Genomic DNA, 27,045 nt, shown 5'->3' with positions numbered 1-27,045 from the left:
TCACGGTACACTTAAAAGTTAATATGTTTTTTTACACACATATATGTTAATTAATCTAATTTAATACACACATATTAATTACACGTAAAAAACTATAATTTACTTTTGAAATACGATACATAAAAATATGTGTCTATTAATAAATTTTAAAATTTTAACTTCTGTAAACTTTTGTTTCAAATAAGAAAGTAAATTTTTCCTTCCCTTGGGTTTATTTTTTCCTGCCAGCAAATAAGATCTCGAGTGAATTTAAGTTGCGCAGACACCTTGTTATTTAGACAGCAATATGTTGGAAAAAAATAAACAATTTAAAAAAGTAACGAGTAATATAAAGGCCGAGTAAAAAGTAAGACCGGATAGAACGTGACACAAGATGGCGCACTCGTCACGGTAAAAATGCCCACAGGTGATTTTTTTTTATAAGAACTTTTTCTCAGATTCGTACCCTATACTCATATATTTTGTGCAGTCCACCTCAGACTATCATTCTTTTACCCCACATTTAACATGGATACATAAATTTATATTTCTCATCCAGCCTCTGTTCTTATATTTTTTTTTCTACTCCTTAATTTATCTCATCCCACATCACGTAGAAATTTTTCACGAAAAATTCAACAAAAATACCCTAATTTTATTTTTATCCCAGGTACCTTGTGATCGATGTCTTGTTCCTTTTTTCCTCAGTATATAAAACCTTTTTCTTGACTTTGCCATATGACACCTTAATTATTTATTTAAATTCAATCCAAGAAATTCCGGTTTCTTAATAAATATTTTTTAAAATTTTCACTTTTTTTTTTAAATTTATTGACGTTAAATTGGCATCGAAATTCTATATTATCATTTCAAATTATTATTATTATATATATGATCTTAAACTTGATAACGTTGTGCTCACGTGCTACTGCGCGCGTCGTCATCGAACGTATGTGATCACAATTATTCTTTTAATATTTTTCCCGGCATTTTTTAAAAATTAAATTAATTTTTTAATTATTATTAATTAATTGTAAACAATTGGAGTCAAAATTTTTTAAAATAAATTTTTTAAAGTCAGGTACAAAACTACAGGAAGACAATTTTTATAGAGGAAGCGTCGTTGTGTCCATAGGGATGACCGTTACAAGAAAAGGGCTAAAATAATTATTTGTCTGTTGGTATTATAGTTAATGTTGATGTCTTTGATATGAAAATTGTTTATGTTGTTGTTGTTGTTGTGATAAATATTAATAAGAATAAACGTGGAAACGGGGGTAGCGGGTGGCGGGTGTCGAGGTATTCGCATCTCGACGACACGAAGCTTCGGGGACGACTGGCTCATAGCTCGTTTGTACCCACGATGAGCAGTAGATCCGCCTCCTGGTCCTTTACTCAACTGAGTATTCCGGCGCAGACGCCTGTCCAAAACAAATCTCGCGGTTCAGGGCACGACACTGGTTGCCTGATGCCGACTCACTCACGACTGATAGCTTTCCTTCATTATTATTATTTTTTTTTTTTTCATATTTACCAGAGGTAAACTTTGAAAAATCCCGGAAATATCATTGGAAATGTATTTTATTTACAAAAAAAAAAAAAAAATAATTAAAAAAGTTTATAAATGTTTTACCTCGATATTCAAATATGGGCTGTACAATTTTTTTTTTTTTTTTTTTTTTTAGTGGTGCACAAAATTTGTTATTTGATTTATTTTTCGGTGTTTACTTATTTTTTGTACGGGAGAAAATGAAAGGGTTATTAATTTTTTTTTTAAATGAATAGAAATGATAAAAATTTTAGTGGGTATAAAAATGTCAGTTTTTATATTTATTGCTGGTGATATAAAATAAGAAGAAGTGAAAATGTAGACAAACATTTTTTAAGTATTGAATTACATGAAAAAGCTTTTCAACTGTAAATTACACTTTTTTAGATTAAAAATTGAAACTCCCAAGACCGTAAACATCGACACTGGAAATTTTTGTTACGATGCATTTGTAGATTAAATTTTTATACCCACTTTTATAGTCCTAATACTGTCGGATTCGATACAAATATAAATCACTTTAAAATAGGAAAAAAAATTAGTCATGTTTTAATTTGTGGAAAATGAATTACTTAAAATATGCACTCAAGTTTTTTAATTAAAAAATGAATTTAAATTTTTAAGCGGTTTCCTTGTGAATAATCATGATAATTGTTGGTTAACTCATTTACCGGGGAAAAATTAACGAGTTTGTTAACTAAATAAATAGTTATATTTAATTAATGCATTTTTTCTAATGACCCGTCGGATTTGTGAAGTTTGCGAAAGGATGTAATGCGAAATTAGTGGAGCCGGAGTCACTAACTTGATAATAAAGTTAACGCGAAATTCGACGGAGCTAAGAGTCTTGTTTGTTCAGAAAATCACAGCGAACGTGAGATAAAAGTGAAATTTACGAGAAAAACTTTTTTTTAAATTTTGTTTACTTTATTTTTTATCTTTTCTTCCAGTCGTGTTTAAAATTCTTAAAGATCAAATTTTCTATATTTTGAAAAAACGAAAATTCGAAAACGAGTTTGGATGCATTGCTATGGAAATCAATGCAAGATTTTTAATGCACATGAAAATCGGAACGTTTTTCGCGAAACGGAAATGAAACAATTCATGTAATTCGACTACTTAAGGGGTAGTTCCGGAGAGTGGGGGTGGCTGAAGATTTTCGGCCGACATACCAGCATCTATATGCGAAACATTTAAAAAATCTAGTCATCCAGTAGATTTTTTACTTTCCAATTTTTTCTTTCCTTACGCGAGAAACGTTTTGATCTTCAGGAAAATAATTTTGAGTCTTCTGAGGTCAAAGTTTTTTTGTTTTCTTAAAAATCACACGAATTACAAAAGCTCCGGATTTTAAAAATGAATTTTAATTCCACTGAGAAGACGGATCTAAAATTCGGATGATTTAGAAATCGTTCAGCCAAAAAGTTTTCAAAGTATTTATCGAAAATGAAAAATATTGTTAACTTTTAAATTCTTCATTTGTGATATGTGCCAAAGTATTAAACCGATCGGAATGACTCTCCCAGAAATTCAAAGAGTTTGTTGAAATGGAATTGATAATCAACAAATTTACCGATTGAGATATTTCCCACAACAAATGGAAACGTTAACTAAGCATTGGAGCTGAATAGATTTTGATATCAATCGATTGAATATTCAGTGTAATGAAAAAAAAAAAAAAATATTTCCAAATTGAATTTTTTGAATAACTTGGAATTTACTTATCAACGATGTCAATTTATTATTGAATCTAAGTCGAGATAGACCCATTTGATTCCCGTACAAACCGTATAAATCGGTTGATTTTTTAAAGAGATTGAGTATTTATCCACATGCACACTCACGGATGCCGACGTTATCCTAAAAATAGTGAGAATATTTTCTTAAGACCTCTGAATATTTAAATCTGTTGAATTCTTCCCGAATTAAAAAGATCAGACTTGAGCTTTTTTGAAATTTTCAGTGAAGAATTTGAAAGAAGAAAATATGATAATTATGATATACATATATATAGATAGAGATTGAATTCGCAGTGTTATAAGCAAGTGTTTTATGCCTGCAATAACTCAATGTTTGTAAGATCCAATTACTTCATATATTTAACAAATTACAGGCTATAGGATCTCTTATATTATTATATGATGTTGCTACCATTTCGACCTACCATCATTTTACCGTGGATAAGACTGCCTAAATGAAGATTTTATTACCCAGGGGTTCTACAGCGAATAATTTAGCGTCGAGCTTAACCCTCCGGTCGGGTGTTGGATACCACATAAGACTCTGTTAATAAATCGTTAAAATCTATATAAATAATGTACTGAAACATTTTATAAAAAAAAGTTTATACTGATGAGAGATTTCAGAGTAATGCTTAAAGTTCACTCATTAATTTTAATAGGCAGTTCTAATTTCATTACTTTTTTGAGCCGTGGTTTGAAGTAAAAAAAAAAAAAACGCTATCATAATAATTAATTATGATAAAATAATCAGTACTTGTGGAATGAAATTATTTTCTTTGGAACTCAAGAACCAGATGCTAAATATTTTGACAAAACTTTTACGATTCGCTGCAATATCGCCGGAGATGGTTTCAGAATACTGTTGATATCCAATTTGTGGAGACTTCAATCTCAGTTAAACCGTTTTTTAGTGACAAAAAAAAGTTATCGAAGCGTAAACTATTTATGTCTTCAGGCTTTTTGAAAACGTGTCCTCTAAAAAGTTTGTTTTTGAATACTCAAGTCCCACAAGATCGATAGAATTTTTGAAAAATCACGAAATTTCATTACTTTTGGGAAATGGATTTTTTCAAACAACTTTTGGCGGAATTTTCAAACTCTAGATTTAAATCGTTTGGAAAATCACGAAATTTCACTATTTTTGGGAAATGGATTTTTTGAAAAAACTTTTGGCGGAATTTTCAAACTGTAGATTTAAATCGTTTGAAAAATCACGAAATTTCACTATTTTTGGGAAATGGATTTTTTGAAGAAACTTTTGGCGGAATTTTCAAACTATAGATTTAAATTGTTTGGAAAATCACGAAATTTTACTATTTTTGGGAAATGGATTTTTTGAAAATACTTTTAGCAGAATTTTCAAATCATAAATTTAAATCGTTTGGAAAATCACGAAATTTCACTATTTTTGGAAAATGAATTATTTCAAATAACTTTTGGCGGAATTTTCAAACTATAGATTTAAATCGTTTGAAAAATCACGAAATTTCACTATTTTTGGAAAATGGATTTTTTGAAAAAACTTTTAGCGGAATTTCCAAACTATAGATTTAAATCGTTTGGAAAATCACAAAATTTTACTATTTCTGGAAAATGGATTTATTCAAACAATTTTTGGCGGAATTTTCAAACTATAGATCTAAATCGTTTGAAAAATCACGAAATTTCACTATTTTTGGAAAATGGATTTTTTGAAAAAACTTTTAGCGGAATTTCCAAACTATAGATTTAAATCGTTTGGAAAGTCACGAAATTTCCCTTTTTTTGGAAAATGGATTTTTTCTAAAAACCTCTGGCGGAATTTTCAAACTATAGATTCAAATCATTTGAAAAACGAACTACGATAATTATTAAATCAAACTATAGATAACACAACATTTAATTATTTTTAAAACTGATAAAGTTGATAACTTTTTTTTTGTTTTATAATAAAAGGAAAAAAATTAAACTATTGTTGTTTGCTCTACATCTGTCAAAATCATAATGGGAAATAGATAAAAGATCGTGCGACTAAACGAATGTTCTGAAAACGCTTTTCAATCAAAAAAACATGGGTAGATAATATAAAAGTTAATAAAAATCATGTCAATGCAAATTAGAATTTTTTTTTATTTTAACTGCGAGAGACTACTAGTGATACTACAAAATTTATTCATATTTACGATATTTACTTAGGAATGGTAACTTTTTCTGGACGTGTAATTCCTATTTAACTTTTAATTTTTTTTTTTAAAGAGTTCTGTTTACTTAGTATAGGATCTAAAAAAAAATTCTATCTATTTTATAATTTTATTTTTGTACCCAGGATTGAGAGAGATTTCAAACTTCCGAGCGTAATATTTTAATGGAGCCAACATATATCCTAAAAATACGGATTAAATGTACTTAGAGGTTTTGTAGCCTTCAAGATAAAATATAATAATAATATAAATTTGAATAATTTATATTTGTCTTATTTTTGACTTTACAATGAAATTTAATACCGTAAATTTGAATAATTGTAAAAAATTTTGAAAAAAAGTTTTTCGCGCTCCTTTCATCTCTGTCATGAAATTTAAACTCGTATAAATAAGAATGCTTTTTAAACTATACATTTACAGAAAATTTATATTTATTACGAATTCAAGGAGGTCACATGATCAATTTTATTTTCTCAAGGTAAAAATGTGAAAAATATAAATCATTCATTTTTTATTATATATATTTTGTATCTTTCAAACAATTCCCAATAGACTTCTGACACCTCAACATTCGATATGTAAATAAGACGTAAATTTGAATATTATTTTCGCAGGTATTACTATGAACGCATTTTTTTTTTCACTCTACTAAAAAATTCATGAATAATTTATACTGAAAAATTACTAAAGATTGATAGTGAAATAATTGAATTCGTCATTCAAATTATGGTTTTTTTTTTTTTCCATGCAACGGAAGCCTGAACCCGCAACCGCGAAATTCCACTAATTCGTCGACGATAACCGATAGGTAAATAATCGACGGAAATTTGATATTTTAAATAATTGTGAAGTAGCCAGTGGGTTACAATTATCAATTTGAATAAATTACTGATGTTTGGTTCAGTGAAACCGGATATAAATACGGGGTAAATATATCAGCTATTAAATTATTTACTTTGGTAACGAGCACCTGTGAGAAATCTGAGGAACGTAATAGCAGTTCCGTTTATACAAATGCCCAGTCGATAAGCCGAGTGAAAAATTTTTCCACCCGGTTACTGTGTAGAGCTTCTACTCATGGTATCCTTTCATCCTTAGCGCGACGTTTGATCTACTTTATCAACAATTTCCTCCCTGTACGATTAGGGGTGTAATGTTATATCGACCAGTAAATGCAGAGTCCGGTTTACTTTTTCTCCTCAATGGATAAAAGAATATATCCAGATATCTATCGCTCGTTTTTTAAATTATTCCGTTACTTTTTCTTTACCACTTGTTGTTTTCTATTGTCATATTTTTTACTTAATGCTCAATATTCAATTTTAGTATGAGACTAGATTTTTAATTAATTTTTTGAAAAATATTTACTTACGTTAAAAATATAAATGGCCACTCACCTGAAACAAAAAATATCATCTATTAAAAATTTATTTGTAAATTTTATTTCAATTATAGGGGAGGGAGGGGCAAAAGGGGGTACTTAAGGAAAAACCAAGTTTTCGAGGACTCAAAAAAGCTAAATCTTTTTTTTTTTAATGATATTCAAAGTAAATAAAAGAAATTTTCAGTTACCGTTGAAAAAAAAAATTTTTCATTTCTGCGGGCAAAGGGGGTGCCCCCTAAAAAAGGTTAAAAAAAAAAATTCTGGATTTTAAACGAATTTGATTAAGTTTAATTTTTTTGTAAGTAATTTACATGAAGAAAAATTATATTTTACATGTTTATTGGATACAAAAGAAGAAAAAAAATTTTTAGTAATTTTTATCATAAAACAAACGTCATTAATATTTTTCAACTGACAATTGATTTTTGAAAAAGTTTACCAAAAAAAATTCAAAGTAACGCTTAATTATATTTACAGAGGTGATTTTGGAATGTTTAAAAACCATTTAAAATATAAAATTTTTTTTATAAAATTTTGGGGGTACCCCGTTTTGCCTTCCCTACCCCTTTTCTGATAGATAGTAAATTTCCCTTATTAATTTGTCTACTTGTTTTCTGTTCTTAGTTTATAATTTTGAAAATTTTAACGGAGGGTTATAAGAGGCTCCTTGGCCCAAATCTCAAAAAAGGGATGAAGTAGGGGAAGTTTTGAATCCACTAACTGCTGATGGAGGGGAACGGGCTTACAACGAGTAGTCGACTGTATATATACATATATTTATAAAGTAAATATTAAATATCATATATTATAAACTACAGTTCAAACTTGCGACTTGTATATATATTATTTTTTCAAGTGTATAAGGTTAAATTAAATATGATGTTAAGTATTTCACTTGAAAATTAATTTCGCTCTAAAACTAACAGAGTTCAAAACTCCTTTGTACCTTCACTTAGATTTTCCCATTCATGAATAGCCGAAGTTTTGCATAATACTATTCAAATTCAGCGAAATGGATTCAGTACATAATTGTGCATATCAATTGACTTAATGTTTCGAGTTCCTCAAAGTTATTTCTGACAGATATATTAATTTCTGAGGACCACAATCATTTAATAGATTTTCAAAATAAATTTCATCAATGAAAATAGACGTCAGATATTCCAGCCTTTTGATTCTTATAAAAAGATTAACCCGGGTCTTTCTTTTTAAATTTGAATTTAATTATATTATGCAAAACTGTTAAGAACAGGTGAAGATTACTCTCTATAAAGAAGGATTAGGAATAAAAAAGGGAGCTATAAATCTTTTGAACTTTAGTTTTCGGGACGAAAGTAGTTAAGTCGTGATAGATTTAATTTTATGCTTCATTCAAGTAGTCCTTAACTATTATTACCTCTATTACTACCCCAGTTTATAAATCATTAGTACACTTAATGTCTAATAATTAATTATCTAAACATTCTGTCGAACGATTAATTAATAAAAATTTGCGGATTAAATTGAAAATGAATGCGGAGTGGATGACTGTAGATTTATTTACTCCCCTTGCAGTAAAATTCACTATTTTATTTAATTTCTGGAGGTAAATTTCTGCAATTGAAAATTTTCCAGAGAAATTCATGAAATTTTTCAACCTCGAATGTTAAAATATTTTAACAAAAATTCCAAGGCAGACTTTTTAAATTTTTTCAATACTTTCAGACTATCCCTAGACGATCGTGAAATTTTTCGCACGCATAAATTTTTTCCCACTTCGATTCAATGGGTTTCCCATTTCGATAAACTTAAATTGCTGAGTCGTTACATAGGAACTATAGTCCGAACTTTTAACAACTTGGGCACCCGAAAAGTTACGAAAAAAATTTATCTTTACCTCCCAACTTTTTAATTCCATCAGAAATTACATTTTCGACTCCAGTCTAATATATTATTACTTCATAAATTTTTTAAAAACAAAATATGAGACACCCGAAATGTATGACAGTTCGTGATATATTTTTATTCATTACCCAATTTTTTTTTCAAAGCTGTTAAAAATATTTGCAACAAAAAAAAATTTCTGTGGGTCAAAAAAAAAGTTTTCAAATTAATTTGCATGAAACAAAGTCCATACTTTATTTATTACAAGTTTTGTTGTTATGTTTTTTTTTTTTTTTTAATAAATGGTTGATCTCCGATTGGTGAATCTTTAAAATCAGCGAGCTATTATATGCAGATGATAAATAACGAGCGCGGTATGAAAAAGCAGGTGAATAATAAATCAATCATGACGAAATGAAAAAAAAACTGTTTATTGTAGAATAAATTATTACATTGTGTTGCCCGATTGGAGCAGTAACAACTCAAGTTTGCTATTGTTGTTTCCTTCCAACCTCATACACACCAGGATTACAGCTTTTGTAATCGATGTGTACTCATACAGGAAAGTATATATCGAAAACCGATGCTCTAGCCAAATGTCAAATGCACATATTTTTTTTTAAACTATTTTTTCACATGAGCGAACTCTTAAATATATTTACATTCATAAGAAATCAAATATTTTCATACGATATCTTCAGCATATATTTTTTCAAGCGTGAAAAATAATTTCCATAGATACTTGTCCTAGAATTTCAATAAAAATTATAAATTAATTTTTTTCGATAACAGAAATTCAAATTATTGAAAAAAAAATTTTTTTTTCAAATTTGAGCATAGAAATGAATTAAAATTTGAATGACATGAGTAATAAAAAATTAATTTAAATGTTACTCCGAATTTTTGGAAGGTAGAATTTTATTTTTATTTTTATCTCGAAATTTCGGTTCCGAGTTTCTCATTAATCTTGATCTAGACTACAGGAGATCAGAGTAATCTTCAATGTTTTTTGTCATTACTTATGTGATAATTAATGAATTCAAAGATTTATTTCTTTATTCCTTTTCTGACAAATGAAATAAGAGAAACTAAAGAAATTTTTTACTTCCCCCCATTTGTCCGTTTGAAAAAAAAAATGAATGTCTAAACAAAATTGTAAAAATTAAGAATTCATTAAATTCAAGTACTGAGATGTGTTTGTAGATGCAGATCATTAAACTCGTTCTATTTTCTCGAACCCTCTTAATTTTCAAGGTCAAGAGTCTGAAAGCTTTTGGATGTAAATTTATCAGAATACAAATCCTCGAAAAATCCATTTTTGATTCCGTTAATTTAAGTTTCAAAGCAATTACTTTTGGATTTGATTCAACTTCACATTTTTTTTTTCAGTTTTAAAACGTGTAAAAAATAACTATTCAGTATTGTCGTTTAAATAAAAGTTACCGGAAACCGTTTAAAATTAATTACAAATTTATAAAAAAGTTAATTCATTTTCTCCAATTAGTTAATTTCCGACTTTTATTACTTTGAATAAAATTTTTTAATTACGCTCTTCATTAAAAACAAAATAAAAATAAATTTCCTTAATTATATTTAATTACACCCTCTCCTTAATTATAAAGGCTTTTTATTTCCATTTTGAAAATGAGATTTATAAAAAAAACATTTAATATTCAAATTTACTACACATTAAATATTTTCCTCTTTTAAAATTAAATTAATTTTTTTTTCAACCAAAAAAGAAATTTTTCCTCAGTTTAATAAAAATGACAAATTGCTAAAAAAAGTACAAAAAATGTACCTCTCATCAAGTCGAAATGAGCATCGTGACAAATCACCCCAAGCACTCATACTCCTACTGCGTCTTCTAGTGGACGTGAGCCTGCTGCTGCTGCGTCTTCGTGTCATTTCAAGATTTTCTGGTTCAAAGCAAACTCTCGGAGCCGAGTGGACCTTTTGAGAAAGCTCTTTGGGTGGTGTAGATGACGGAGTGACACCACCTGTCGGTGTATGTATATCCGATAATGCTTCGTACTCCCACCCCATGGTTGACATTTCGAGCAGCGGCTCCGAGGACGCACTAGATCCGCAAAGTGGGTCCCTAGGTCTCCGATGATTAAGCAACGAGTACTCAGTACCATTTGATTCACCATAATCTTCCATTATTCAAATCTTTGTCACTCGCCGCCACTTTGCATTTCATCCCATTTTATTTTATAAATATTTGAATATATATAACAACCCTCTATATTTATTTTTCCTTCTCCTCCATCTCCATATTACATTATCACCACAAATTAACACACAAATAGTACTCGTACACCTTCAGCGGCATAGTACTTTGATGTTCTCTATCTCGAGGGAGAATTGGAGCGAAAAGATCTTATCATCCAGTCCAAGGTACATACAATGGTAATATATATACAAGTACAATTATCTGAGCTTGCTTGAAACTTGTCCAAGTACACTTCACTAATTGTTATTAATTTAATTATTTAACAAATTCATTAGTTTCAATAACGACTTAACGAACTTGACATTTAAAATTTAATTACCAAATTTAATCAGCATTTTTTTTTTAATTAACAAAGTAACGATTAATAAATAATTAGTAGCAACAATCAACAATTATCAGTGCAACAATAAATGCTATCAACTATCGAACGTCAAGTTTGGAAGCTCCCGCATTTAAGTATTTATTTTTAAAGGCTAATTAAAATTTAATATTGCAAATAAATACTTGAGCATTTTGATAACAACCTTTGATATATTTTTACAACCCTCGTTTTTATTATTTATTTTAAATTGTAAAAAATGGATTTTTTATTGATAACGATTTTAGTGTGATAAAGACTTTGATTATTTGGTTTGATAAGAATTGATGTTGAGGTAGACGAATCACGGGAGTAAATTGACACGTGGATATTAACGGTTGTATAAAAAACAAAAAAACACATGTCAGCTTTCGAGTACTGTAAAATTACTATTGACTCGCGTTTCTAGTGACCTTCAATACAAGCAAAAGACACGAGTCTGTCGTGCGCACCTTCATACCAAGGTCGCTAAACACCGCGATTTACATGTCACAGAAAGTCCACTAAAATTATTTCGATACAAAATGTCACATTTTATAAAAGTCTTCATTCGTTGAATTGATTTTTTTTTTTTTATAAAAAAAATAAAAAATTTAATTAATTATATTGTGGTCTTAATTTTATGAAATAATTTATTGTCCCAGCTGATCTCGAATATGTTGACTGCCTAATGAACAACATCGCGTGTCTGTAACTGCAGTACATTTTCAACAAGGGTTTTTTTTACCCAACCTTGAAACCAACACTTCAATTACTTTCTTAATAATAATTATATTTATGTGCCATTATTTTAATCACTTATTCAATTTCATTAATTTTTTTAATTTCGTCAGTAATTGATATAATTTTTTTACATCACTTAATTTTTCCACAAAAATTTTTTAAATTAATTAAATATTTGAATTGAAAAAAATATTAAAAATCACTAATCACATATTTTATTTTATAAATATACCGTGTAATTAAATTTATCAGGCGACATTTAGTAGATGATAGCCACTATTTATTAGTTTCGAGGTACGTCGAGTTAAGATAAACATAATAGGATAATAAATGATCTAATGGTAAGTGATAAAGTGATGTGTTGAGTCGATGAAGACATAAACTCTATTAATGAACAAATAATAGAGTAATAACGCGTGACATTTTCATCATGACACACACGAAGAAGAGGAGTACAAGTAAAGGAGCCAGTTGGCCCCGAGCTCGACACTACTGCGGTACAGCAGTTTCCTCATGAAATTCAGTCTCCCCTCGCGTCTCACACTAGAAAACCCCAGTCGCACCGCACCCATGATTCTCTCTCACACGCCATGGTCCACATCTTTTTACACTTAAACTTCCATCTCACTTATAACTGTTCCATGTCCATTACACCCCTCTCTATTTAACATACATACATTCTCTGTCATTGTCGTTCAGGCTGTACTTACCCCCAAGTAGATACGCGCACACATGCACGTGGCGCAGTTGCTGGTTCCGCGACTGCGCCAATAGATACCGGGACAAGAACCCGCGCTCTTTATTTTTTTTTTTTTTTATATATTTTTTTTTATCAGCATTATCGCAAATATCTTATCAACATGATTAATTGCATAGAATATTTATAGAATATGTCTGTTGTTTGCTAATGGATGGAAATTAAACTCGGTGTAAATTAAAAATAAAATTTATCGATTGGAATTTTAATGAGCAATTTTTTTAAGTGTGTTGGGGTAGAGCTCGATTGAATTTTTAGCGATTGATTTATGATAAGATAGGCCGAGATAATGAGGGACGAGATATGGGATTGATAAGTGGAAAAAAAAGGTTGAATGAAGCTCTGGAGCACAAATCATCGATTTATGGTATATCAGCAGAACGGAGCTGCTGCAGAACGAGTCTGCGCATTAATGGGCTTATCTACTAGCGCGAAAAAGCTTTCAAGTGGTCACGGCCACGTGTTATTCATGTCATGTGTCACAGCATAATGCGATCGGAGTAACATCACTACTTTTTTTTTCTTTGTCCTTTTTTTACTGTTTATTTAAAATGATACATTTTTCTTTTTAAATTATCGTCATATTTTATTATATAAATATGAAGACGACTTTTATATTTTTAATATAAATTAGCAAATTAATTTATAATAATAATAATAATTATTATTGGAGTATTGAAAATTTGATATCAGAGGGCCCAGGAGTCCTGATGATTTTGAGGAAAGGCTCAGAAAGCTCAAAAAAAATTTTTTTACGTACATGTTTACTAGGGTGGTCGTTAAAAATTAAATTTTCTGATGCCCAAATTTTGAAATGCCCAATTAATAAGATCTAAAAAAGTTTTTTTTGAATATCTTTATAAATACACGTTTTATAAAAAAAATGAACATGACCTTTTTTGTCAAAAATTTAATTTCCTACAAAATTGTTCCTGTGATTATTTCCGTTAATCTGCATATTTCATGAGATATTTGAAAAAAACCGCGATTGTATCGAAAAATGAACTTTGATTTCTGAGGCACGTGTTCTTTTTACTAAAAAAAAAAAAAAAAAAAAAATTCCCCAGATATTTTTTCACTAAAAAGAAGCTTTTTATGAGACACCTGAGAAAATTTAATTTTTAACGACCACCCTAATGTATACACTAGGGTGGGTTGAAAAAAAATTTTTTTTTTTTTTTTAGCAAGGAAGTAAAATTTGTACCTTATAAAAAAAGAAAAATTTTTTTACTCAACATTTTGAGGTGACCCACTCGTTTTTAAAATAAATAATTGATCAAACGGGGTAGTCCCAACGAAAAAAATTACATGGTGTTCTAGAATCTGTAGGATGTCCCCTTGAAAGCTAATTGTAAGTCAGAAGTTTAAAAAATTTTTTTCCCATTATTTTTGTAATTTAAGTAAAAAATCCAAAAATGAAAAACATTTTCTTTTGAATTAAAATTAAAGTGAAGTAAAAAAAAATCACATTCGACAATTATTAGATATTTTCCACGATTTTGAACAAAAAAAATTTTTTTCGTTGGAACTACCCAGTTTAATCAATTATTTATTTAAAAAACAAGTGGGCCACCTCAAAATGTTGAGTAAAAAAAATTTTTTTTTCTTGAAAAAATTTTTTTTTTATAAGGTACAAATTCTACCCCCATGCTAAGAAAAACAAAAAAAAGTTTTTTTTCAACCCACCCTAGTATACACTGAAAATTCAAATTTTGATCTGAATCGACTGAACTACTGGTGATTTTATGCGAAAAAAATTAAAGAACAAATTCCACAAAAGCCGAAAATTGTTTGAATGACAAAATTTTTCTTTTAATTGGATACTTTTTTGTTTAAAAAAAAAAATTGTATACAATAGAGTGATTGTAAGAACGAGATCTAATTGATAAGAGCAAGCGAAAATAGAGCGACCTCTTTATCTAATAGCTGACCTGTAAAGCTCAGATCTGAAACAAAGAAATGCTTTCGGTCGTTCCGCGCACTCTGTTGTGCCTGTTGAGCACTCGGAGCTTGATAACCACTTACTTTTTACCTGCTGTGTTAACAATCTCTGCTGGTATGTAATACTCTACTCTACAGAGCAACGAAGTACTGTCTATATATTATTCTCTTTGAATTGATTTTGCTCTGATAATAGACGACTCGGGGCAGGAAGATGATTAGTACCGATAATTAAATTATTTGACGAAAAAAATCATTTTAGTTTATAATTGAATTCATTATCACCAACTTTTTATCATCAATTATATTCGCCTGCCTCCAGTTTTTAATTAAAAAATAATTTACTGTCAGTTTTAATAAATTTAAAATTGATAAAATGTTTATTGTGCAAAGGGAAATTCACGAGATTTAAAATTTTCGAGTTAGATCACTGGATTTTGAGATTAAAAAGCTGGAAAAATGGGCATGGATATTAATATTTTGCGTTGGCAACAGAGCGGCGAAAAAATGATGCCTGTACTTTTTATCTTTTGTTTTATCTGACAGTTTGTTTCGCTTCTTTGACTCCGAAACTCGTGAAATAGAAACAAAATTTTTTTCATCAAAATCATAAAAAAAAAATAGAGGAAAAATTTTTAGACGCTGATTTATCAGCAACAATTCAATAAAAATCAAAGTTGATTGCTGATGGAATTCGACTTTTTGCTAACGCGAAAGTTAAATGATGGAACGCTTTGTGCTGTTTGAATCCCGCGGGATAAAAATAAATGTCCTATATTTCCTTTTAAACTCAGTGACAGAATGGGTGAAAAAAATTTTTCTCACTGTGAAATCTATTTCAAATAGTTGTTATATTTATTCATATTTTTTTGTTACGTTTATTGACAATCGCAATTTTTTTTTTTTTTTTTTAATTAAAAATAAAAAAGAATTCGTTTATCCAGAAAAATTAAAAGCTAATATTTGAAGGTAATAATTTTTAAATTCTTAGTAGTGTCTGATAACGCAGATATGTAAATATATAAACACATAAAAAAGATACAGTGACGAGATAAAAAAAAAACATCTGGGCGTCGGTTGGCCCTGCGGGCCAGCCCTAAAACTTTCCTCTATTTTTGAGCTCCTTAAACTCGAAAGCATTGTTGTGAATACATTTTCGAGCTCTTCAAGCTCAAAAATATTTATTTATGCCATTTTTATTTAGTCGTTTTTGAAATATTTCAAAAAAAATTTTTTATTTTTTTCGACAACGGTTTCTTTTGAACGAGTAACCGATTTTGATGGTTGAGGTGGCATTCGACGCGTCTTATAAAGTTTTAGAGTGCATTAGATTTTGGAATCAATCTATGGAGCAAATTACAAATTATCAAAAAAAAACATTTTTGAAAAATTTGTATTTTTGGAAAATCTCCGAACGAGCCCTACCGATCGAGCTCAATTTTTCTCAGTTTTTAGATGTTGACAAACCGCGTCGAATAACACCTTTACGATCAAAATCGGTTCATCCGTTCAAAAGTTACAGATATTTACATACGTACGTACGTACACTCGGACATACACTCGGAAATCATCTTGAAATTGGTCAGAATAATTTCCTAGAGTCTCAAAACGTCAAGATCTTTTAGAAATTCGATTTTCGAAAATCGGGCCGAAACCAATAACTTCCCAAATTTTTGAAAATTTTCAATTTTCTTAGCGGGAAATTAAAAATTTGAGCAAAAAAAAAATCTGGCCAGCTCCAAAACTTACCGCTGTTTTCGATCTCGAGGAGCGTCCACGCACACACTCGGACATCATTCTGAAAATAGTTAGAACAGCGTCCTAGAACCGCAAAACGACGACATCTGATGAAAACTCGATTTTCGAAAATCGGACCAAAATCAATAACTTCCCGACAATTTGAAAATTTCCAATTTTCTTAGCGGGAAGCTAAAAACGAAACATTATCCTAGGATAATTTTACATACATCCTAAAGCTACATGTGTATCAAAAATAGAAACTACGGTCGATATTAATTGTGTCAAGTGTAAAACACTCGGGCTTCTGCGCGAAATATAAAAGACAATGCCTGAGGAGCGTGTCAACATCTCAGTGACATGCTGACATTATAATTAACCGCGACAATTAAAAAAATGATTATTTTGCGGTAGTTCATTATATTTTATTCAGCAAAGTAGCGGAAAAATAAATAAAGAGATTCAATGGGAGGTAAATGAGTGATTGAGAGATAGATAAATAATGATTGGAAACTAATAAAGAAAAAATGACTGATCGATATGAACGGGAGAGACGATGTTAATTGAAATGATCAGAGCTTAACATTCATCAATTTTCATCTCAATAGACAAGAGTCCTCGGTCAATTTTGAGAGCGAATGATACCGGCATTTGATGAATTGATTAATACTTGATGCTTGATTATTTTACAAATTCATATATTTCATATCGAATCATTATGAATGTTATCATTATTCAAATAATGATTATAATTTTAATCAATTGATGTATTTAAAATTTATGAGAAAAACTGGAACGATTGGTTAGAAAATAATTAATGACCGTAAGAGCGTAAGGGGATTAAAATTTAAAGTTTATGTCTGTCCTAAAAATAGGCTACCAGGACAAAATGAGACGGTTTTGAATAATACAATTTTTTTTTCCTCAAGAAAATTTTGATCACTATTCAAAAGATCTTAAAGAGATAAGTTGGCACGTGAACACCCCGAAATTTCCAGTAGATTGTTTTGTTTTTGACACGACACATAATTAATTATCGCTCTAGCTTATTTTCGAGTCGTTGCTGCATAAAAAATAGAAAAATTTCTACTTAATTCCTAATTTGAGATTTCAAAATAAATTTTTAGAGTTTTCATTCCAAATGTAATAAAAATTGTAGTGAAAAAAAATTCTATATGCATTTCAGAAGGAAAGTAAGACATCGCAACCCGAGCTTTTGTCACTCAAGCCGGGTGTAATGTCCTACTTTCTTCCCTAAGTATGTATTGTATTATTCTGGTAAAATTTTGAGAATTACCTAAACCACCTCGATCGATACTTTACGAAAAGGAAATGAAAATTTGGATGAAAATAGTATTTTCCAAATATGTATGTCTCATTTGACTCGATGATTTCATGTCCGGTTTCCTATCAATTCATGCTCAGTAGCAATTAATAAAAAATGAAATTCTGATTTTTATATCGATAATATAAAAATATAAATAATATATTTAGTTTATCTTTTAATACTTTTAATCCACTCGTAAAAATAATAGCTACTTATATATATATATATATATATATATATATATATATGTAGTCTTTTGATGTTTCTTGATGGAAAAAATTTATGAAGCGTAATATAATACGTGGTTATAAAATAAAAAAAATAATAAATATAAAAGCCAGTAAATTGTGGCGACTTCACCACCCATACAATTTAATATCACTCTGAATTAAATTTTTTTTTAATAGCAATAACGAAGAACAATAGAACGTCTGTATTAAAATACAGAGTTATAATGAGAAATATTTGAAAACAGTTTTTAAAAGTAATTAAATAAATAACTGCCTCAAATTTAGTTAAATTGACATAATTATATGGAAATTACCTACACTGTAATAAATCGGGAGTTAATTTATGGAAAGGGGAACTCCCCTCGAAGTGAAATTTACTCCGAGGAAATTGTATAAATAAAAAGTCATCCACTCCGCGTTTACTCTGTTAATTTTTGACACTACACTGAGAGAAAAAACTGGTTTTCTGAACTATGAAAAACATAGTTCAATGACGCCTCCACTATTACCCTCAGTTCAGATAACTAATATATAGTTGTAAAATGTACGATGATATCATAGTTGTTTTAACTGTGTTATAGTTCAATGAACAATGACAATAGCGAACGTAACTAAGTAAAAAATGGTATTCTTACTACAAAAAAATAATGAAGAAAAATCCTCAATTATATTCGTCGACGACTTAAATGATGCTAAATTAATGAAATTATAATCGCACAATTGCTGAAAAATTTGTGATTCTGCTGAAGTATAAGTTCTGAGAACTAATGTTCAATATTTACCACAACAAAACAAATTCTTGGTTAAAACTACTACTTTCAAATAGTTTCGGGCACTATGATATAGTTCAAGAAACCTGAAATATTAGTTAAGATGACTATTTTTTCATTGCCATCCTTTTCTAATTACAGCAACCACACTGAAAAAAATAATCGGAAGCAGCTACCTACTGGCAATCGGTAGCCACTACCGATCATTTTTCGGTAGCCGCTACTGATTATTTCGGTACCAGTTACCTAATTTTCGGTAGCAGCTACTGATTTTTTTTCGGTAGCTGGTACCGATTCCAATCAGTAGCGGCTACCAAAATAATCGGTAGCTATTACCGAGTAATCAGTAGCCGTTACGGAAATAATCGGTAGCTGTTACCAAAAATTAATCAGTAGCAGCTACCGATTATTTCGGTACCAGTAACCTAATTTTCGGTAGCAGCTGCTGATTTTTTCTCGGTAGCTGGTACCGATTCCAATCAGTAACGGCTACCGAAATAATCGGTAGCTGTTACCGAATAATCGGTAGCTGTTACCAAAAATTAATCAGTAGCAGCTACCAATTATTTTGGTACCAGTTACCTAATTTTCGGTAACAGCTACCGATTTTTTTCGGTAGCTGGTACCGATTTCAATCAGTAGCGGCTACCAAAATAATCGGTAGCTATTACCGAGTAATCAGTAGCCGTTACGGAAATAATCGGTAGCTGTTACCAAAAATTAATCAGTAGCAGCTACCGATTATTTCGGTACCAGTTACCTAATTTTCGGTAACAGCTACCGATTTTTTTCGGTAGCTGGTACCGATTCCAATCAGTAACGGCTAGCGAAATAATCGGTAGCTGTTACCGAATGATCGATAGCTGTTACCAAAAATTAATCAGTAGCAGCTACCGATTATTTTGGTACCAGTTACCTAATTTTCGGTAACAGCTACTGATTTTTTTTCGGTAGCTGGTACCGATTCCAATCAGTAACGGCTACCGAAATAATAGGTAGCTGCTACCAATTATTTTTTTCAGGACATGCACTTTTCTCTCAGTGTATAATGTATCAAGAAGTTTATTTAAAATATTTACCTTTCACCATCGTCGTTGAATGCATAATCACCGAGGATGAGATCTCTCAATCGGTACCTCGGTGGCAAGAGTAATGGTAAGCATGGTTCCGGCTCGTTAACACCGTAATTCATGGTGCAGAAAGCTTCTTTAGTACCGGAAGTATTCGTAGTCGGTATTCTTTCGTGCAATTAATTATGTCTTTGAAGCTTTCACGTCACTGCCAAACCATTTCCACTAAACACTACCACTATTATTTCTAACCGATCACGCGATTTCATTTTACTTTTTTTTCGGCCTTTTTATTTTTCATTCACTTCCAGAAAAATAAATATTATCAGCATTTAGAAATCAATAAATAAATTCCATGTTAATCTCCCGGTTTTATTTTTTATATCGATATTTTTTTCAGTGATATTCTAAAAAGTATACTGGGATTTTTAAAGTTAGTTCTTACTTTTAATCTTCGGTCTTTAAATACTTTGTACAAACATATTATCGCGTTAGAAAATCACGAATGAGAAACACGAAAATGCTCTCATGACTATGACGTGCTCTATTTTATTTGAAAGGGTACCCTAATTTTCTTTGACGTATTAAGGGCCAGTTTAATTTTAAAAGAACGGTTTCAACTTTTTACTTAAAAAAATAAAAATAATAAAAATTTTAATCGCGGGAAATTTAAAAAAAAATTAATAGGATTATTTAAATTAATAGCAAACTAGTGATAAAATTTATGAATAGGATTAAATCTCAGTGATAAATTCAATTTAATAAAAAAATTTAATTCAATATTTTCTTTTTTTCACTAAAAAAAATTTGATGACTTAAATAAAATGTTAGTCGACATAAAAAGAAAATATGTTAAGTAATTGAAAATATTGTAATTTATTTTTTCAACGTAAAATATCTGAACCCCTGAGGAAATTAATTTTATCGGAAAGTGTCACGAGAGATGTTTCGCGTCCTTTGATCATAACGTCAATACAAAACACGTAAAAAAAAATTTTTTAAGAGTCTTGAGAAATTTTCGGTAATACGGAATTTCGAATTTGAATTTAACCGGTATAAAAAAAAATTTGTATTGATTGTTTTTTCAAATAAATTTTTATTCTTTTTGAAAGAAGGATTGAAATAATTTGACAGATTCAAGAGACGTGGAAAGTTTAAATTTGATATTTTTATCAGCTATTCTATCAGGGACTCAATCAAAGTTCGCTCGCGGGACGCGTCTTCGAACGAGTTATTCATTCAGTGCACTATGTCCTGAATAAATAATGATTAAGATAAGCCATCCTTTTTGTACTCTACATTTATATTTATCGTTTTATATTTAATTTTAATTTAAATACCGTAATAACAGAGATCTCAAGTCAAAGGGAACAAGTGAATATGGAGTTCAGTCAAATTATTTCGCGCAAAATAAATCAGCGAAGTAAAATTCCGCGAAAAGTTTACGCTAATAATAATTAATAATAATTTTAGCACTCGTAATTAATTTGTAGAAGCGGGAAAAATATTTTGAAATTTTCGCGAGTATTAAAAACAAAAATTCATAATTTCTACTGCAAAAAAAAAAAATTCAATTATTTCGGTGTAAATTAACTATCGGATTGTAATAATCAAAATAAATATAGTATATTTTTTTTTTATTTGAGAAATTTTCTATTGAAGAGAAAACAAATTTTAATTCAAAATAAATTGATCTTATATTTTTACGAAATTGAAGTAAATATTGATATTCGCTGAGAAAATAATTCTAAAATTAAAAACCAGTCTTGGTAATAGCAAAAGTTCGAATTATCAAAATAATTTATATTTTTTACCGTATAATTTTTTTTAAAAATTATGTAGACTACTGTAATTATGAAAAGTTAATTTTTTCAAGTTTTCAAAACTACAATAGAAGAATTTTTCGAGTAGCTCCGGAATATTTCCACTGTAATGACACTTCAAACTTAATTACCATATACAGTAATGAAAAAAAATTTTTTTTGCCAACATGAGTTTGTCTACAACTTCAAAATAATTTAATTACGTCTGTTAAAAAAAATTTCTTTAAAAAATTAACAGTAGATTTTTTAAAAATTTACACTAATTTATTTTGAATACTTTATCAGATAGTTAATCACCAAAAATTATTTATAAAAATAAAAAAAAATAACAAGTAACTAATTTAAAAAAAACCATCTACTGTTGAATAAATTTCGTTAATAGCCATAATAATAATAATAATAATAATAATAATAATAATAATAATAATAATAATAATAATAATAATAATAATAATAATAAAATATTATAAGCACATATATATTATCATAATTATAAAAACACTGTGGCAATCGCACAACACGTGTACATCACAATTTTTCCGGATAACAATAAAATTACGAGGTGAACTCGCCGGTGTCTCGCGTTCTAATGATGACGCGTCGGCCGGTTCCAACATCACTAACCCCTTATCCGTAAAATCCCGCCCACCCTCTGCAGTCTTACACCCCGTTTATACCCTCAGTTTTTACTTATTCTTTTTCTATCTCTCTCTCTCTCTCTCTCTCTCTCTTTATCTCCCACACATCACTAATTCACTTTATCTCCATTCTCTCAGAGTTTACAAATCCCTACATGTATAAATTATATAATTCGTCAAAAAAGCTCTCAGTGGTTTTACTATCTCGTTGCTACATAAACTTTCCCTGCCTGTGTTTTTACCCGTAAATTAAACAAACTCTCAAATAAACGCAAACATACGACCCACATTTAAATTCATATATGATAATTTCCACGACACAATTGAAAACTCGATATATTTTAATCTGTAAATGGCTTTCCGGCAGTCTATTAATATATTAAAAATAATAATTATTTTAATACAAAATTTCGTAGAATGAAAGTTTAATTTTCGTTAAAACCCACTCATTTTGTAATGTCGGTTTATATAAATAACGAAATTTAATTTTAATAATTAATAATGCTGGGCCACGTATGGAGTTTACTATTAAATATGTAAGAGAGTGTGATAGCCAACTTGTAAGATAAGCCTTGTTATGTACTTGGAGCTAATCCCAAATTAATATTCATAGATATTATAGCTTCGACATAACGACTTATCAACTGTAATCATTATTAATTTGGTTAATTATTGCTCCCTTGGGTAATAGTAATTTCTTAGTTAATTTATTGGAAATTAATTAAATCAAAAATTATATTAACTGTTCATCATACTGTGAAAAAATAGCAGAGCGAACCAGGATCGAATGCGGACCGGATGACTGTTTATTTATTTCATCCCCTCGGAGTCAAATTTACTCCGAAGGGTTTATTTTAAAATTGAAACTCCGGGTCAGAGTGGATGCGGATTTAAATAGAATTCATAGTCACTCCCAATTTTTTACAGTGAAATTATAGATAATTTTCAATAAATAAATTAATAAAAAAATATTAATGAGTAGGGACAAGATTTTTGCCTTATTTTTGAAATGAGTAGTTCAAATTTTTGATATTACGGCGAAAATATTGGTCTTATTAAAAAAGTTTTCGAACAAAAGTTGTAGGAAATTTAATTTTCTAAAAAAAATGTCTCTTATAATTTTTTTATACGATCAATATTTTCACTGTAATTCAAAAATTAAGATTCATAATGAATGATTCAAAATTTGGGGAATTATGAAAATCTTAATTTTGAAATTACGGCTTTCTTATTAGTCCTAAGAAAAAATTATAAGAGACATTTTTTTTAGAAAATTAAATTTCCTACAACTTTTGTTTAAAAACTTTTTTAATACGACCAATATTGTCACCGTGATTCAAAAATTAAGATTCATAATGACTGATTCAAAATTTGGGAAATTATGAAAATCTTAATTTTGAAATTACGGCTTTGTTATTAGTCCTAAGAAAAAATTATAAGAGACATTTTTTTTAGAAAATTAAATTTCCTACAACTTTTATTCAAAAAATTTTTTAATAAGACCAATATTTTCCCCGTAATTTAAAAAATTTCACACCACCAATTAATAATTATTTGTAAATTAACGCAAAAATCCTGACCCTATTCACTCCTCCCAAACCTATGAATAGGAAACATTATATTTTCCTCTATAGGATTTAAATGTACAATATCTATGTATGTATGTATATTTATCTATCTTTTGGGAATAAATAAATAAATAAATAAATAAATAATGAGTTAATTTATTGAACAGAGATGAAAATAAAAATTATATCCACAGTTGAATTTAATGAATCCCATTTATTTATAGCGGAATCTCAGTGATTTACTGCGGAATCTCCCTGATTTAGAGCAGAATCTCAGTGATTAAATTAGCGGCTATCATACGGTTAAAATTAACTGTAAGATCAGTTTATAAGCTCGATTCTAAATCAGTTACTTTACTTAATCTTATCTTCGTACCATTAATCAATTTATCAGTAACCGACTTTTGAGCCGAACTTATTTTTTAGAGATCCCTAAAAAAATACGGAAGCTCCGTTTTAAATTTTAAGAGCCGACGATAAATTAATTCAAGTGTTTTAACAGACAGTAAATTCAAATGATTTACGCATAATTTTATTCACACCAAAGTAAATAAATCGCATCACTTTTTTTTCTATTCGTATATTTTAACTCTTGATAAATGATTTAAATTTATTCGACTGAGAATAAAATCATTTATAATCGATCGTCGACTACAAGTACGTTTAGTAAAATCTCTACATTATTAACAGCCGATTCAAAATAATTTAGTCGCGTTCACTCTTTCCATCAGCCAGTAAAACAAAATTACATAAGATTTTATAAAATCATTTTTATCATTATTCATCGATTCAAGATAACAATTATCGCGTAAACCCATTTTTTCAATGTTACTTTATATTTAAAACACTACGTAACGCAATAGGTAACTCATAACTTAATAAAAAAAAAAAATAATTTACTTTATTGACTCAATCTTTTGAATGAAAATATTTACTCATGACTTAAAACAATACAAATATTTAATAACATATTTATAGACCCAAGAAAAATATCAGACAATAAAACTTTTTAGAGTAAAAAATTAAAAGATTCGTTTTCACCCAAATAAGTCTGGTAATAAATTAGTAATTAGAGTAAAAAGTAACTCATATATATTTTTATTAAAATCAAACACCAAAAATTATATGATTATTCTGGTATCCGTCGCAATTGCCCGTTCGCGCATATAAAAACGTTACATAAACGTTTTAGCATTTGCCCTGAGTTTGCGTCTTACTTACATAATTCGTGTAATACTTCTCGAGGCATCGAGAACATTTGACGTTGCAGCTAAATAATAATATTACAATATTGTTGTTTTCATTACTCAATACCAAGTCACCTATTAATCTTTAATCCGTAAACTATTTTATTGCCTATATATATAAATATATATATACTACAGCAATTTTTGATTTCATGGCACGTAAAAATAAATAATAATAAATACCGCGAGTATTTCATTCGATAATTACTGCAGCTGAAACTGCATCATATAAATTTAAAAAAAAAAATAAATTATTTATGTATATTCGTACATTGTATTGAGATAAGTGGTAACGGTAATGTTGTGTATCATGTCCCTTGCGATTGAGCCCACATGGGATAAACACTAGAGCAGAGTAGAGTAGAGGGATTTCGTCACAACATTACTCCTGTGCCGACAATAGAAATGCGCATGAACGGTTACGTATTTCTTCCACCGAGAGTTATGAAATATCGGGGCAGGGCTTGATTCCCTATCATATATGTATATATTTTTCTGTATGTAGTTTTTTTATCTGTGTATGGATAATAGGGAACAAGCAATCGCTGGCTCAATTTATTCGAGTACGTCGCTCTAGAGTAACATAGTAACCAATAACAGTAAAAATTTGAATCGAAGACGGAATATAGACATAGAAAACTGAGTACTAAATAAAATATAACTGTTGATCAAATGCTTCATCTCTTTATCGATCATCATAAATTTATAGCCTTCACGAGCAATGACCTCTTCACTTCTATTGTTCGCTTTTATTTTAATTTTTTTTACTTCAACAATAGACGATAGTTTTGTAAATGTCAAAATAATTTTGAAAATTCAAAAAAAATTTAATATCCCCCCGTGAGAAAATTTTTTGATTAATTGAGTAATTAAATGAATTGTTATTATTAGGGACAAGATTGTTGCCTTGATTTTGAAATGAATGGTTCAAATGTTTGATTTTCCGGCGAAAATATTGGTCTTATAGAAAAATTTTTTAAACAAAAGTTGTGGGAAATTTAATTTTCTAAAAAAAATGTCTCTTATGATTTTTTTATACGACCAATATTTTCACCGTAATTTCAAGATAACGATTCATAATGAATGATTCAAAATTTTGGGAATTATACAAATCTTAATTTTAAAATTACGGCTTCCTTATTAATCCTAAGGAAAAATTACAAGAGACATTTTTTTTAGAAAATTGAATTTTGAACAACTTTTACTTGAAAAATTTTTTTATACGACCAATATTTTTACCGTAATTCCAAAATTAAGATTCATAATGAATGATTCAAATTTTTGTTAATTATGAAAATTTTAATTATGAAATAACGGCTTCCTTACTAATCCTAAGGAAAAATTATAAGAAACATTATTTTCAGAAAATTGAATTTTGAATAACTTTTACTTAAAAAATTTTTCTATACGACCAATATTTTAGCCATAATATCAAAAATTTGACATCATTAATTATTAGTTGTCAAATTTTTTTATTAAGCAAAAAATCCTGGCCTTAGTCATTATAAATTATTATAAAATACTTCATTGATTACTCAATTAAGGTCACATGTTATGACCTTTTAAACATGAAACACTTAAAATGTTTATCTTTAACAGTTTGACAATATTTACCGAGACAACTCTCATGCAATCAGTGTACATATACCGTAAAGACTCAAAGGACTTATTAAGACTCCTTTTATGTCATCCTTTATATATTTACTTTAATATCAAAACTCTTGAGAAATACATACATTACTCTATACAATATATTTTTTACGCAACCAAAAGTAAATTACACAATTAAGGTATGAAATTATAATAAATTAACCATTCGCGGTGTAGATTATAAAATTTATTAAGTAACGTGTCATAGTTTGTTTTTAATTACCGAAAATACATTTGAAAGACGATAAGTATTTTCACGGCTGTAATTTCTTT

The 27,045-nt window shown here is 29.0% G+C and overlaps 1 protein-coding gene across 10 annotated transcripts in view; it reads right to left on the bottom strand.

The window, feature by feature from the left end:
* Nucleotides 1–20,256, bottom strand: part of LOC130678315 (potassium channel subfamily T member 2) — a 148,359-nt gene extending 128,103 nt beyond the window's left edge. For 4 of the 10 annotated variants that reach the window (XM_057485481.1, XM_057485484.1, XM_057485488.1 and 1 more), the window contains exon 1: nucleotides 10,499–12,512. In XM_057485481.1, coding sequence (XP_057341464.1) covers nucleotides 10,499–10,860 — 362 coding nt within the window. In that variant the 5' untranslated portion in view covers nucleotides 10,861–12,512. Of the gene's footprint in view, nucleotides 1–10,498; nucleotides 12,514–19,855 lie in introns of those variants that run through there. The other 6 variants (XM_057485483.1, XM_057485485.1, XM_057485489.1 and 3 more) reach the window with 4 other exon arrangements.
* Between the last annotated feature and the right edge of the window lie 6,789 nt (nucleotides 20,257–27,045).

Source organism: Microplitis mediator, chromosome 1 (genome assembly GCF_029852145.1).
Source record: "Microplitis mediator isolate UGA2020A chromosome 1, iyMicMedi2.1, whole genome shotgun sequence".
NCBI lineage: Eukaryota > Metazoa > Arthropoda > Insecta > Hymenoptera > Braconidae > Microplitis > Microplitis mediator.
This window is presented reverse-complemented; position numbering and strand designations above follow the sequence as displayed.